At 35.3% G+C, this 15,811-nt stretch overlaps 1 protein-coding gene across 4 annotated transcripts in view; it reads right to left on the bottom strand.

Annotated features, from left to right (window-relative positions):
- Positions 1 to 4,677: 4,677 nt before the first annotated feature.
- LOC124798600 (F-box/WD repeat-containing protein 9-like) overlaps positions 4,678 to 15,811 on the bottom strand; it is a 109,941-nt gene continuing 98,807 nt past the window's right edge. For all 4 annotated transcript variants that reach the window (XM_047262068.1, XM_047262071.1, XM_047262069.1 and 1 more), the window contains exon 9: positions 4,678 to 6,701. In XM_047262068.1, the coding sequence (XP_047118024.1) occupies positions 6,624 to 6,701 (78 nt within the window). In that variant the 3' untranslated portion in view covers positions 4,678 to 6,623. The remainder of the gene's footprint in view (positions 6,702 to 15,811) is intronic.

Raw genomic sequence — 15,811 nt, 5'->3', positions numbered from 1 at the left:
TAGTATTTCAAAATACAGTGTCTCTTGGAAATACTGTTTCATTTAAATCTGGTGCTTGGTACAGCATACATGGTAATGATTCAGATACTGCTTTAATAAAATATATCTTAGTTTATTAGTTACATTATATTGGTTTGGTTGTGACACATTTCTCAATTATTCTCCAAAAATTACTTATGCTGTTACACACAGTTATGGCTTTCATATTTTTCTATCTGATACAGACTTCTTCCTCATACCTCCTCTTGTTTTTACAAATTCAATGAGACCTTCTGTGCCTATCAACATGAAATATATGTAGTGCACAAATAATTCAAAGCAAATGCTGTACTCTGATGTCACAATCAATTTTATATTCAGCTTCATATTTTTATGAACTGATTTCAAGGGTTCTCTTTTCCCACATAGCAGCACAGAATATCATAACCTCATGCTGGGCACTAGTACTAATAAGGGTAACATGCAGCTCTGCTAGCTTTATGCTGCTCTTCACACCATTATTGCCAAAGGCAGTGTCATTTGTAATTAAGACTCTCATACACAATTTACAGAATACTGTACAGAGATTGATACAATTTTACACAGTTATCAACAAAATAGCAGTGCTGATTCAGCCTCAGTAAATCACATATTACTAGAAACAAGCCACGAAAATTAAATTTTTTTATGTCAAATGAATATTGCAGTACGAGAAGGTGACTGTATTACGACTATCAAAGTATGAATTGATGCAACGTTCAGAATGGAGATAAACTATTTTTGTTCCATCAGCTGCTGTTTGACAGTACAACTGGTAAATGAAATGAAAGGTAAAATGGTAGGAAAGAAAGGAAGAAGATATCCAACTCCAAAATATTCCACCAGGTTCAGCAACTTCTTCAAACGTAAAGTAGACATTGTTTCAATAAACACCAGATGGAAAATTAGCAGCAATCAGTATATATGTTTGTGCTAGAAAACAGCTTATGCCCCGACTGAATATACACATATGAAATGCTATGCCATACCGTAATAATTACATAACAATTCTGTATCAATCAACATCTCATATTAAATGACAGCAATTTTTAATGTAAATATAATTTTTCTTAAATCTTATAAAAAATCTTAAATATTTAGATTGCATGTTCTTTTAAAATATTCCTGTTAGCTTTTTATTACAAATTCAATTATTTTATGGGTGGATGCCTTCTTTATTTTGTTTTCTGTCTTTTTCCTGTATGGTATCCACCTTCTTACACATACCATTATTTTAAAAATTAGTCATTTCCTTTGATAGAATAAAGGCTTTCACGGCCAGATGACTTTGCTGCTGGTAAACATTTCGGGGTAGAAGATCACAGCTCATAAAACTCTCCTGTTCCTAACATTTCATCCAGAACTGTGTTGGACATCTTCAGAGGCATTGCTCCTCCTTTGAGTCTTGTCTACAGTTGTCAAGCCTCGATGGAGTAGCAGTGCACTTGTGGACAAAACTTTAGGGACAGAAAGGTTTCATGGACCATGACCTTAAATGCTGAAAGTTTTAACAGCAGCAAAGTCATTTCCTTTATTGTTGCCAGTTTTGTAGAACTTTTTTCACATATCCCTGCAGACTGCACGCAGAGCTTAAGCTGGTTTAACATACTGATGGAAAAAAGAACATGGTAGCTATTTACTTTTGAACCATCCAATACATTTTATGCATTGAACAGATAGGGATGAGACAATGGCTATGTTTGCAGAACCAAGTTGGTGTGGCTTAGTGCGCAGACAAGCACTCAAAGTGGCATACTCCTTTACGTCTAAGATTGCTCGCTTTGAACTGTCTTCATTTATTTATATATATTTAATAAAAACCTTGCAGGTTAAAATAAGTTTATCTTTACTTCTATTAACATAAAAAACGAAAGAACCAGCAATAACTCTATGCTGTTACAGACTTGTTACACTATTGTAAGTCAGAACTGGATGCATCAGTCTCTTATTGACCACAAAATCCTCAGAGGAGCTCTCCTATGTATTCTCCTCCTCCTATTTTGATACACGAGATTCTATCCCTAGAAATAATGTGTGTGTGTACGGGGAAGGGAGGAGGAGATATCCTGCCTTAGGTTTTCTATTTGCTGCATCTTGATGGTGATTGCATTTTTGATGTTGTTGATGATGATGACTAGCAAGAGATCAGAATTAAGAGTTCAACATATCTGCATGTTTTTATTAAAACCATAGTGACTTCTGTGTTCTTCAGCAACAAACGTATTTACAGCTGCCCTATCACAAAGGCCCAATGCAAAGACTACAACAAGACTACGGGATGCATATTTAGAAGATATCGCATTTGGCAAACTGGCTCAAATAGTACACACAAATACATACAACCAACTGTATTCACACAAATGAGGTCTCAAAACATTTATTTTCTTATGTTAGTATTATTCATGTATTTGTATTCAAAGAAAACTGTAACACGTCATGTGCCTACTAAGTTGTTGATAAACATTAACAGTGACAAAAATAAATAGGAATTATCTTTTTTTACAAATACTCAATACTTTGAAAATACAAATACATATGACTTTTCAATCAGTCTTTTTGAGTGAGCTAATGCCCCCTTCTTTCATCATGTATGTTCTTGTATTGTTACACATGAAATTCAGTCACAGAGAATGATTACAACACAATGATATCTCCTCTCATAATATATATATATATATATTTTAAAAAAGTCTGTAAACGAAACTGTTGTGCTACACAGTCATAGAAAAAAAAAAAAAAAAAAAAAAAAAAATATATATATATATATATATATATATATATATATATATATATATAAAAAAAGTGCTCACTGAGAATCTATCTTAATGATACTTCAGTATAGTTACAAATGTGAATCTGCCATTTAAATTAATTCCTGATAGGGCAGTTCAAAGCAAAAATCATCAATAAGAGAAGAAGAAGAAGAAGAAAAAGAAACTGAAACATTATAATAGCTTTGTGAACGCTGCCAATGGTGAAGTATAGTTTTCGTTACATTATAAGCCTTAGTTTTTAAATTTTATTTCCAAAATTTTCTTCTGGTATGCAATGGTATATGTTTTAAAATATTATTTTCTGATAACCATTTCTCACACCAGTGAAAAGTCATTTATAGCATGCAATGCTATAGCTGTAAGTATCAATATTTGTAACTGCTCAACAATGTATCAAGTTATCCATTATAATCAAAAGATTCTGATTGTAAGTAATTTCATGCAGATCAGTACCATTATATTAAAGAAAAAGAAAGCAAGGAAAAGGAAAAAAGCTGAGATGAAATGTATGATACTGTATAAATTTAAATTATGAAATCATATAATGTCTGAAGCAGATGCAAATGTGCTATTAATACAGATTGCATTGCCCTGGCAATTAATTGCTTCTACAATTGCTGTCATATTTAAGCTTCTACTCCCACTGCAGTTCAAATTATGATGTCAAACTGTCTTTCATAGACTTCACCTGATTGTATTAAAAGGAAAATTCACTGGAAGAAACTATAAAATCACAAGGAGGTAGAAGAGCTGGCCTTTATTTAACTTCAGGAGGTGAAACAACTAGAACTACCGATAAAAATACTTAACAGTAATCTTAGTTTTTCTAACTACTCTGTGGAGGAATGAGATATTTGTAGTATGGGAAAGTAGGAAAGGGCAGGGATGTCACTCAGATCCCAGGATGAGAGGCCAAGGAGAGACACAATGGAAGGTCAGATAAATGTAAGCACTGAGATTTCTTCAATTTGGAAATGACAGAAGGGACAGAGTGCACAGTAAAGATGGATTCAAAGATGCTGAGAAAATTAAGTGGTGGTATATTCTGTCTGCAAACTGTAGAGCCAGCAGAGAGGTCTCCACTCTCTCTACCCAGTTACATAAAATAAAGCACCTACAGGATGTTTCATAAGGTTATATCGATCTTCCACAATCTGCTTTTGAACTGGTGGTGATGCAGTGTGCACACATGCCCTGCGAGCGTATATTTTCCACCAAAGACATTAACACTATACTGAATTTAGTAACTAATACAAGAAAAGAATATACATAAATCACAGCATGTTGTACTGCATTGTGACATAAGAAATTGATTCTTAGTTATCCTGTACGGCAGTTGTTACAATCTTCCAGGACGGCCACTTCCCCCACAACAAGCACTGTTTGCTGTTCAGTTTACAGACAGACTATAAAGAATAATGTAATTATGCGATAGAAGAAAGGGGAAAGAAAAGGGGGACAGTAGGAGGAGGGAGTGGGATGAGAAAAAATGAAAATAAACTTCTCAGCTACTCAATAGGAAGAGGGGGGAAAGAATCTTGTTGCAAGTGGCTGAGTCTAGGATGGTGGAGGAATCATGTTCCTGTGGTACAAAAGGCATTCAGGGTTGTTGAATCATCCTGTAGGGCAAGCTGATCAGCTAAATACTGGGTGACTCAAGACAGATAGTTTTCTTACGCCCAATAATGCATTTGGCGAGTTTGGTGCTGATCATCCCCATTTAAAAATTTAAAAAGCTGTACAGTGAATGTGTCTGGAAATCAAGCTTCATCGTTGCTTCCTCATCCTCACAACAGATGAGTCCCTCTCTCCCTAGAGTTTGAGTTACCTGTCCCCCCCCCCCCCCCCCCCACCATCCTCACCCTCTCTTTCCCCCTTTCCCCTTTCTTTGCAACCTCCTTCAATCTTTCCTTTTCTCTCTCAGAAGAACAAAGAAACATACAAGTTACAAAAACGTGGCTTATGCTTCACCCTTGTCCAATCAATCCCTCTTTCCTCCATGAAGAAAGCGCTTGGAAGTTCTGAAAACAAGCATAATTATTTGCTAATTTAAGTGCTTTTAATAGTGCTAATAATAGATCTTCCAACCACTGAAAGTAATTTTAAATTTCCTATTAATTTCAAGTTTTCTTAATTGACTTTTCCCTTCAACACAAACCAACAATTGGTCTTCCAACCACAGATAAATCAATTATTTGCACCTGCAAGTCATCAGTAAAGTGGAAATACATTCCAACAATTTTTCCCCTCTTACTTTTATAAAACATTTCCCTCTTTTCAGGCACAAAATATAACAAAATAAACACTCACTATAGATTATTGCATATTTCATAAAATATTGTGCCTTGGCCTTTAGACAAGTACAGCTGTTAAATACAAAATGAAGGAAGGGAGAAATGTCTCCAAATTACCAAACACACGGCGTATAACAGTTACTTCTTGTAAAAAATGAAATGTATGTTAAAACTTAGGGATAGCCCAATCAAGTTATGTGTGCATCTGGCAATGAGGGCAGCATTGTGCCATCTTGCTGTGGTTGTGAAGAAAGCATATCAGTTTATCTGTGCACTCTTGGCATATAAAAACCAGAAGACTAGTTATAACTGTTCAGTATAGCCAAGTGTCTGGCAGCTACATGTTTACAGTAGAGTTACTAAGGCGACACATAATAAGGAAATGAGCCAGGTCACATTTTCTGTTCTGCTAACAATTTTAATATCACTCTGCCACCTCTGGTGGCTGTTAGAGCAGTCACTTAGAATCAGTAATGTTAACTGTTCTAATTCACATTCTTTGTATGGTTGTTTGGGGCAGGGAAGTGGTAACATCGTTATAATCCTGCAACCTGATGTCAGTATCTAATGTTAACTGGGAATGTGTGGCTATACTCAGTATAGAGTTACACAACTGTTGCTGCTACAGTCACATTGTGCACTTTGGTAACAGAGACTCAGTAACATGGCAACTATCCATGCTGATGTGTGGTAGACTGTCAGCCACTTTTCATTTTCATCCACATTTATAACTTTTTTCAAAGTGAATTACTTTCCTCTATACAGAAGGAACACAAAATATAAAATAAAGACACATTGGGTGTACTGCACTCTGAGTAATTTCAAAATGCACATCTGCTCTAAGAGGCACACATTTTGTTCAATTGAACTTTAAAAATGTAACTTTATGAAAGAGGAACAAATTATGGTCCCCAATGATTAAAACAACTAATGCTTTCAACTGAGAGATCACCATTCCATAAATAAATATAAAAACAGATATGTATACTAATAGGAAAGAATTTTTATAGAAAATCTCTCTCTCTCTCTCTCTCTCTCTCTCTCTCACACACACACACACACACACACACACACACACACACAGACAACATAAAGTAATATTTTTAAATAGTTCTGTCAATTGTTTTACAATCATTTGATTGTTACTACTATAAACATTCTTCAGTTTTCCCTGTTTAGGAAGCACTCTTTCTTTTATAAAAGACACATTTCACAGCGACACTGAATTATAAACAACGAATTACACTTCTCAGAATAAATAATTTTAAAAAAGTATTATTTTAAGGCTATCCTGAAAATTACTGTGAAAGCATAAACATGTTAACAATTCTACAGTTACGTACGAGGTAAATAAGGCAAACCAAAGGCGAATACTAATAAGTGGATCTACAGCAACGTTGGCCATAAACAGACAAAGCACATTTATTAGTCCTCAACAAGAGAAGCACCGGGTCACGAAATGTGAGAGCCTTGAAGGTGTATCATCACCAGATCCACCCAAGTGTAGGAATGCCTCCCGCCAGAGCTGCCCCCTATGTCAGCGTTTCCGTGGAGTATATATCTCCACCTTGCAGTTGGTGCTTCCCGTAACTAAAACGCCATTTAAATAGTCAAACTGAAACAAAGATTCATTGTATTACACATAGAAGAATGGAAAAGACATCAATGTACTGCTGAAAGTGAAGCGTAGATAAAATTATTTTATGCAATCACTTGCTTTTTCAAGAGGCCAGTTTTAAATTGCCATAAAATAAACACTAGTTTAATGTACAAATACCTTAAAATTATAGATATTCATAATGTAAATTTTGTGATGTGAAATGACAAAAGAATATTTAACTACCTTGCTTCTGAACATGATGTAAGCAATCTGATTCATTCAGGCTTCTCTGAAGAAACTGATGATTTTACAAGTTTTTGGGTTTGTGGCAGAGTTCTCATTTTCTCTTTACATATTTTGACAGCTTCTCTAGTTGTCTATGTCAGGTACTGAGTGCAAATTTTGTAGCGTGCTCTTCGGACTCTAACTAAACTGTGAAAGATGCATGAATGCACGCCAATGCTCTACTTAAACTACAGCCTCTGCCATTGTTAATTAATTATCCACCACTTTAATCTCAATTGCCTTCTTAAATACACTGTCCCAGATATTAGTCACCTGCACCACAATGGTGGCATCTTTCTATTTCATTTTATGCACATACTTGACGCTGGTTTTGGAGACAGCAGATTGAGCTGCAAACAATGTCAATTTGTATTGTAGGGCATGCTCAATGTGTTGTCCTGAATACCCATTCCTTTTCAACACTTCTCTCCGGTGACCAAGTATTTCGGCAAGGCTTGCTTCATCTGCTAGTGTACGCGCTCTGTGGATCAGTATTCTAAGCAAGAAACTTCTCTGTGATGGGTTAATTATGGCTTGTGACTAACAAAAGGTTGATTTGGGTGGAATTCCTGTAGACAGGGACCAACATGCTCTTCTCTTAACCAAAACCTCAAGGAAAGGTTGCTGTCCCTCTAGATATTTCATCGCAATTTCACATATGGTTGGCTTTAACACATACAGCTGGCTTTAACAGTGGGGGAAACAATCTCCACAGCAGTGCACAGCATGTACCACTCACAGATAGGTTGGAGTTAAAAAAGCGAGCAACAAAATTTGCACTTCACACATGACAAAGATAACTAGGGAAGTTGTTGCAAGTACAGAGAAAATGACAACTCAGCTGCAAACCCAAAAACTTGTAAACCATGATCTAATCAGTGTAATCTTCATAAATGTTTGAATGGAAGACTAAACTCTAACTTTTAACTTTTAATAGAGAAACTGTAGCAAGGAATTTTGTTTCCATCTTTATGCTAATTGATGGCCAACTTTTAGTAGGACCTTATGCACTGCACAAGAGTCTACAAATGTAATCCAAAACTCACAATCCTAATACTTAAGTAATGACCTTAACAGGTTCCTTGTCAATATGATGCAAGGTACTCAAGTAAACTAACAATTCAAACAATGGAAAGTCTAGGATGGAATAACAACAATATTATGAATATTATATTAACCAATTAAAGTTATTAGGCCGATAGATTGTATAGATTCTGAAGTGGTTATTGATAGTAAGCTTAAAAAATACAACTTTATTTGTAGATCTCTAAGAAAATATTAAGAAAAAGAACTAGGAAAAATGTCTTAACTTTCAGTCTAAAGACTGGTTTGATGCAGCTTTCCATGCTAATTTACCCTGTGCAAGCTTCCTTATCTCTGCATCATCTGCTCCAACCCACATACATTTGAACATTTTAACTGCAGTCAAGCCTGACCTTTCTCAACAAGTCTGACCCTTCAGATTTCCCTCCCTTACCAAACTGATTATTCCTTGATGGCACAGATTGTGTCCAATCAATTAATCCTTTCTATTAGTCAAGATGTGTCATAAATTTGGTTTTCCTCCAATTTTATTCAGTTCTTCCTCAGTAGTTATTCAGTCTATCTGTCTAATTTCAACATTCTTTTGTAGCACCACATTTCCAAAGCATCTAATCTATTCTTGACTGAATTGTTTATCATCCACATTTTGCTACCACATAAGTCTACAATACAGACAACTGCTGCAAGAAGACTTCCTAGCAATTAAATTTACATCTGACTTTAAGAAATTTCTCTTTTTCAGAAATGCGTTTCTCGATGTTGACAATGTACATATTTATCCTCTCCACCTCCTTGCCTGTCATCAGTAATTTAGCTACCCAAATAACAAAACTCATCTCCTACTTTAAGTATTTCACTTCCTAATCAAACTCCTTCAGCATCTTCGATTTAATTTAATTAAATTCCATTACCTTTGGTTTGCTATTGTTCATGTTCCTCTTCCTAGTCCTATACCTTCTCTGACAGACTAAAGTCATCATCAGATGTCAAAGCTTTTAATCATTTTCCTGAACTTTAATTCCCTTTCCAAATTTTTCCTTTGTTTCCTTTACAGCTTGCTTAATATACAGATTGAATAACACTTGGGACTGACTACAACCCTGTCTCATTCTATTCTCAATTGCTATATTTTTTCATGTCCTTCAATTCGTATAACTACAGTATGTTTATTGTATAAGTTGTGGATAACCATAAGCTCCCCATATTTTACCCCTGGTAACTTCAGAATTCCAAATAGAGTACTGTAGTTACGACAAATATTGTCCTGCAAGCTCCTACATTTCTCTGGAACCCAAACTGATATTCCCCGAGGTCAGCTTCTACCAGTCTTTCCATTCTTCTCTAAATAATTCATGTCAGTATTTTGCAACCATGATTTATCAAACTGATCACCCATTAGCATCCACATCTGACAGTGCCTGTCTTCTTTATAATTACAATTATTAAATTCTTCTTTAAGGGGAGCCGGAGGTGGTCAAATCCAAAAAATTACGATTTTTTTTTTTTTTTTTGCTACCGAAAATTAATTGGAACATTCCTCTTTAATGTAAACTTTGAATTATTGTTCTACTCGCCCTGGAAGTGGAGTTATTACCATTTTCCCCCACGCCTGCAGAGGAAATGGGCGGGCGCTGAATGCATCTAACACCCTCTCGTGACTTCCTGGCAAACTGCTTGGCATTTTCTCGGCCTGTTACGCATACAGCGCCTTATGTTACACATACAGCGAGTGTGCAAGGGTTGGCTACATTGTTTTCTGTGACAAATGAAGCGCTAAGAGCGCGGAACATCGTCTCTTTGCTGTTTATCGTTTCGAATTAGTTCAGTGTTGCGCCTGTTGTTGGTAGTATTATACTTCTTGTGTAAAGCGTTGTTCTGGTTACGATGCCACGTTTTAGTAACCGTGTATATAAGAAGACGAAGAACGTAGGGAAAAGAAAATTAACACTAATATCAAGTTGCGATACTACAATTACTGAAACAGTGCGTTCTTCTGCTAAGCAACACATGGCCGGCCATAGCCCTGTGACAGCTTCTAGCAAGAAGCTGACTGGTGGAAGTGACAGATTTCGTGAATATGTTAGTGACAGTGGTGATATTTTTCATGACTTAGCACAGCCAGAATTGTTACACAAATGTCTACACGGAAAGACGCAGAATCCTAATGAGAGCGTAAACAATTTGATTTGGAAAATGATTCCTAAAAGGGTGTTTGTAAGCATAAAAACACTGCACTTTGGCATTTATGATGCAATAGCAACCTGCAACCAAGGGAACAGTGTGAAGTTCTGAAGGCATTATGATTTACAGCTGGGGTGAACACTGTACGAGCACTAAGAAATATTGACAGAGAAAGGATAAGAGGAGCAGAAAGAAGAGAAAGGCATATGAAGTATGATGGAACAACAGGCCAGAAAAGAAGCCAGAAGAGGAAGCTTTTGGAGGATGAAGAAGAAGAAGACCCTGATAATCCATCCTATAGTCCTATAGTGCAGGAATGTATTGAGAAACTTTGATAGCCATTTCCTGTAAATTAGAATTTTTCGAATATAAGGAACATTTTCTCAAAATCCACTCAAGATAGAGAGATGAAATTTTTATACAGCACTCCTAGTGGTCAAACTTACATTGTAACACAGCCATTTGGCAATGTGTTCAGTAGTTTCATTTCAGTTTAATTATAAAGCAATTATTTGTAAAAAAATTTGTGTCATTAATAAAAAAAATAATTGGAAGGAAACTAGAAAAGATACTCCAAAATCCCTCTGTCATAACTGCAATACTAAACCACTCTATATGTAAAAAAAAAAAATTTCAATTTTTTCTATTTGGTAGTTTATTCATAAATGTTCCTCAAACTTAGTGATTTTAACATGGGCAGCATAGGCACCTCCGGCTCCCCTTAAGTCTGATGGTATTTTGCCAGTCTCATATATATTGACAACCAGGTGGTATAATTTTCTTATGGTTGGCTCTCCGAAAGATCTCTTATTCGGAAGTCTTTTTTGACTTGGGTCTTCAGCTCTATCGTGTTTTGATCTCAGTATTATATCTACACACTCATCTTCATAAACTTTGTCTCTTTTTCAATAATACTGTCTTGAAGTTCATTTTCCCTGTTTAGTTCTTCTGCATATCCCTTCCACCTTTCAGTTTTCTCTTCTTTTGTTAGTACTGGCTTGCTATATGACCTCTTGATATTCATATAGTTGCTCCTCTTCCTCCAATTTTTCTATATGTGATATCAATCTTTCCCCTAGACATGCACACTTCTACAACCTTGCATTTATCTTCTAAGCATTCCTTTTTACACATTTTTCACCTTCTATCATATTTTTTACACATTGATATCCATATCCATTATGCCTGCATCATTTGCTGCAAAATTATATTTTCTCCTTCTGTCAATTGCATTCAACATCTGCTTTGCTATCCAAGGATTTATACTACGCCTTATTTTGTTTTATTTTTCTTTATTTTCTAGTAAGAGGAAAGAAGAGATGTATCAGTGTAATTTAGGTAATAATATTGAAATATGATACTTAATGAAGTTGAATGTACATTCTTATATATTCAAAAAATCTGTTTTAGAAAGAAATTTTTAAGGCCATGAAAAATTTTGCAATACAACCTTTCTAATTGAACTCAATGTGTAATGATTATTTGGGAAGATTAAATTGAGACTCAGGGTTTTATTATTGCATTTTACATGCAGGATATATGATCTTCTTTTCTTAAATTGTAGTTCGAAGCATTATTTTTAGTAGAAGTAGCCTATATGATACCACACTGCTTGGATGTTAACTGCAAAACAGGTTGTGGCAAATCCTTGTGGTGGAAATGGTATTCAGGGAATTCTGTTTTCAGTGAGAATGTCACAGAGAGTTTGTTTTAATGATGTGGTATGATTTTGGTCATATCCATGAGAAGTGCAAGGAATACTATTTTTGTAAGCCTGTGGTTTCAACTGTCACTGGACTGGTGCAAAATGAAACTCACTGTTTTGACTCAAAGTGAGTTAGTACAAGCAGGTAGATGCCACCTTCAAGTTTCTACAATATCTGGCCTGAGTGGGCCTTAGAAAAAGGTACAATGCTCTCTAAAGATTTTCGAGTAGAATGTGAGGGATTACTTTCTATAACTGGAAAGTCATTGGTATGGAGCAGTGGTCAAATGCACTGGCTACCAACTAACTGACTCAGGTTTAATTCCCTCTGCTACCATTTCCCCCTCCACAACAATGTTACACTATTAATTATAAAATTTAAATACATTTAAACAGTTCAATTCATATTTTCAAAATTAATTAAAATATTTAAGCAGTAAATTTACAAAATTGGGTGAAGTTTTGAATGAGTTTCCAAAAATTCTAGCAATTAATTGATTGTTTTTTCTTTATTATTTGAAGATATATTACATTTTTTAGAATGATAAATATCAAAGAAACATTTAAAACATATATATTGCTCACACGATATGCATCTTATGCAACCATTTTTTGAGCAAGAACATTTTTCCAAAATATGCTTCAGTGGAAAGCACACTTATTTCAAATTTTTAAATTGAAGGTGTTTTGTCCATCAGTTATGTTGCATACCAAGCACACTGAATCCCACGGACGAAAACAGGAATACTAAATTGATGCCACATGAGTGAACAAATTTTAATTGCAGTTTCTCTTGATAATGATGATTGCCGTTGTGGTAGCACTTTAAAAGCACTTTGTAGTCTTAGTTATATTTCTGATGTGTGACAGAATAGAGTGTTGAATAAAACAAGCACTTTTAGGTGGAATGATTCTCGTAGTACATGTTACTTCACCTTCCTCATTGATGTCTCATCATACAATGTAAAACCTTCTTGGCCACCCCACGAATGCATCAACGGAAGAAAATTACTGTAGCAATGCATGACTTTGAAGTTATTTTCAAGATTTTTGCTAATGCTCTTTTGTTAGTTTTCCTGACTTGGAGATAGGGAGGGAGAGAGAGAGAGAGAGAGAGAGAGAGAGAGAGAGAGAGAATGAGAAAATCTATGTACCTCTTCATGAAGATTTTGTCCGTCAGGTTTGGTGTATAATATCAAATCATCATCATTCACTACGAAATTATCTTTCATAATTTGAATAATCTACTCTGCAATTGCTTGACCCATAGCTATTGCTACATGGTCTACAGAAACAGGAGGATTGTCAGTGATCATATCTTTTTCTCTTCAAATTGAAAAAGCTTAACAAAGAGCACTGATGATCTTTCTAAATTCTTCATGAAATGTTGTTTTGATTTGTTTAAATTTCAGTTTATTTACAAGTCACTTCACTGGTAGAAAATTCTTGTTTAGTTTTCAGTTTCCAATAAAATAAAATGTCTTGATAGAAAAATACCACAGACTTGTGGTGAGATGCTGTCCACAACTGTACAGACAGTTACAAATTGTCAGAAAAAAGGTACAATAATGACTTACTATAGGGGATTTGAAACAGCTGCCAAAGATACGTGTTCTGAATGAATGTAAGAGAACAAAGAAAAAGAATACGGTGCTGATATGACGACAACAGAATGTTGCTACTGAAGGACAGCTGAAATCACAAACCACACTCTACAGTAAATACAATGCTGAAATATCATTTAAAACAATACTTCTTTAAATATGTTCACAATTAATAGTCTTTAACAGTTCGAGGGGGGAGGGGGAGGTATGACCAATAGCAGCAGGTATTGAGCCTTTTTTTTCATAGCATAAAATTTACTTATTTAAGTAAAATACAACAATAACTTAGTAGAATTGGATTTAATTACTATTTTTCCCTGTAGAATTTCCTTACATATTGTTTTTATTGTTGTTCTGTTTTGTTATGAATTGAATATATTTTGTTTTGTCCTTTGGTTGCTTTTTTTCTGTGTGTCCTTGAAGGAAGTCATCGAGAACAGATATGATTAGCTCTATTTCATAATCTGAGCCAACAAGCTGCCAGCCAGTGCACCTGACCAATTTACCACACAACTGACTTAAAAACTATTGAAAAAAAAACAAAAAACTCTTGAGCTCTGCTTGAAAATCTTTAGAGCACATTTTATCTTTTCCTATGGACTAATCAGGTGAGATATTCTACGAACTTGAAATGGACATCTACCTACTCAACTCATGTAGTTTGAGCCAAATTGGTGAGATCAGTCCTGTGCCCTCCCTCTGTGAGACACAGCATTACGATTTAATTTTTTTCTTTTTGGTGGAATTATTTAGTTAACTGGATATTAAGAGAGGAATAAAAGAATCTGACATTATTATTTTATGGGAGCAATGAAGTAAAGCAATTTTACTATAAACTTAAACTAAGTTCACTATAACAATTTTAGACACATCACACATACTGGTCCAAAAAACATTATTTTTCAACTGAGGTTGCAGTAGACATAAACTTTACAGGTAAGCAGAACTGCAAAAGTGAATACAGTGCTGCTAACCTCAAGTAAAGTAACTTAACCTAAATTACTTTGGCAGAAGGGAACATACTGTAATCAACAATAGTATGCTCTGTAGGTATTTTCTAGAGCAGTGCAGTAGATCCGCATGCCATTCTGTACATCACAAAAATGGTGTGATTAAGCTGTGGCTGTGTCACTTGGCACAGGGGCACAACAGTGACAGAATCTGGTAAAGTAAAAGTGGTTATTGCTGAGTTCTTTAAAACTACCAGTGCAATGATTTACTCTACTATCAAGAGTGAGATTTCAAGGTTCACTTTAAAAAAATCAAAATTTTATGTTTTGTTGACTCCACAGATGTGATCAGATTAGGTTTGGCAGTGTATTTTGATTGATTTTGTGTGTGTGTGTGTGTGTGTGTGTGTGTGTGTGTGTGTGTGTGCTGGTGGGGGGGAGGGCGGCAGCAATCACATACCGATTTATATCAAACATTATCTGGTGACCAAAATTTGCTTTTTAATTAATAGCTTCTAATTTATATCACACTGCCTCCCACACTGAGAATGAAGTCAGGTTTCCGATGTTCAGTTAGGTTTGTGTGTTGTGTGCATATGTATTTTGTATTTTGGGATGTTGTTATGGCCCCTGGTGTGCATGCACCCCTAAAGTACATCCTTCACAGTTTTCCCCTTTAAAGATTTCTCCCAGTTCAAAATTTGTTACTGACTTCTTCTTAGCATGTGATCCAGTTACCACACTGAGAAATGCTCCACTTATGTGACAGTTGGCTTAGCTTCTGACAATTTCATTAACTCATCAGTGCCTTAATGCTTCACTACTTCTTCATCACTGAAAATTGAAGTGTGTGGGAATGCTTGAACAATTATAAATTCACCAGGTGTAACACTGACCTTCACAATCATCAAGCAGTTATTGATACGGCTAGTCTTACATACTATTTTCTCATTTACCTCTTGCTATGACAGCAGCTCTTTTTTTTTTTTAAATCTTCCTAACACTGCTACGAATTACTCTGAACACATCAATGCATAATTCTCCATTTCCTCCCCACCTTGTCTCACATGGCTCTATAACATATATTTGGTTGTTTCTAATATCACATTTAATTTCCTCCAGCTTCTTTAAGTACGGTATCCCATGTATCTACATCAACTTGTGAAGGAAATTGCCTGATAAGGACATAGGAGACCCTCTTTCCTGCTCCTTCAAATTTTAGGTTCTGAAATCCTGTCAGTACTCTGTTGTTCTCTTTTTTTAAAAATCTCCTTTCATGTTCCATATCACTTGACATATTCATCTGGAACTTTAATCAGCAATGAGAAACTTTTTGACAATTTCCAAGAACATTTT

Source organism: Schistocerca piceifrons, chromosome 5 (assembly GCF_021461385.2).
Source record: "Schistocerca piceifrons isolate TAMUIC-IGC-003096 chromosome 5, iqSchPice1.1, whole genome shotgun sequence".
NCBI lineage: Eukaryota > Metazoa > Arthropoda > Insecta > Orthoptera > Acrididae > Schistocerca > Schistocerca piceifrons.
Note: the sequence above shows the minus strand (reverse complement) of the source record. Positions and strands in the feature narration are given on the sequence as shown.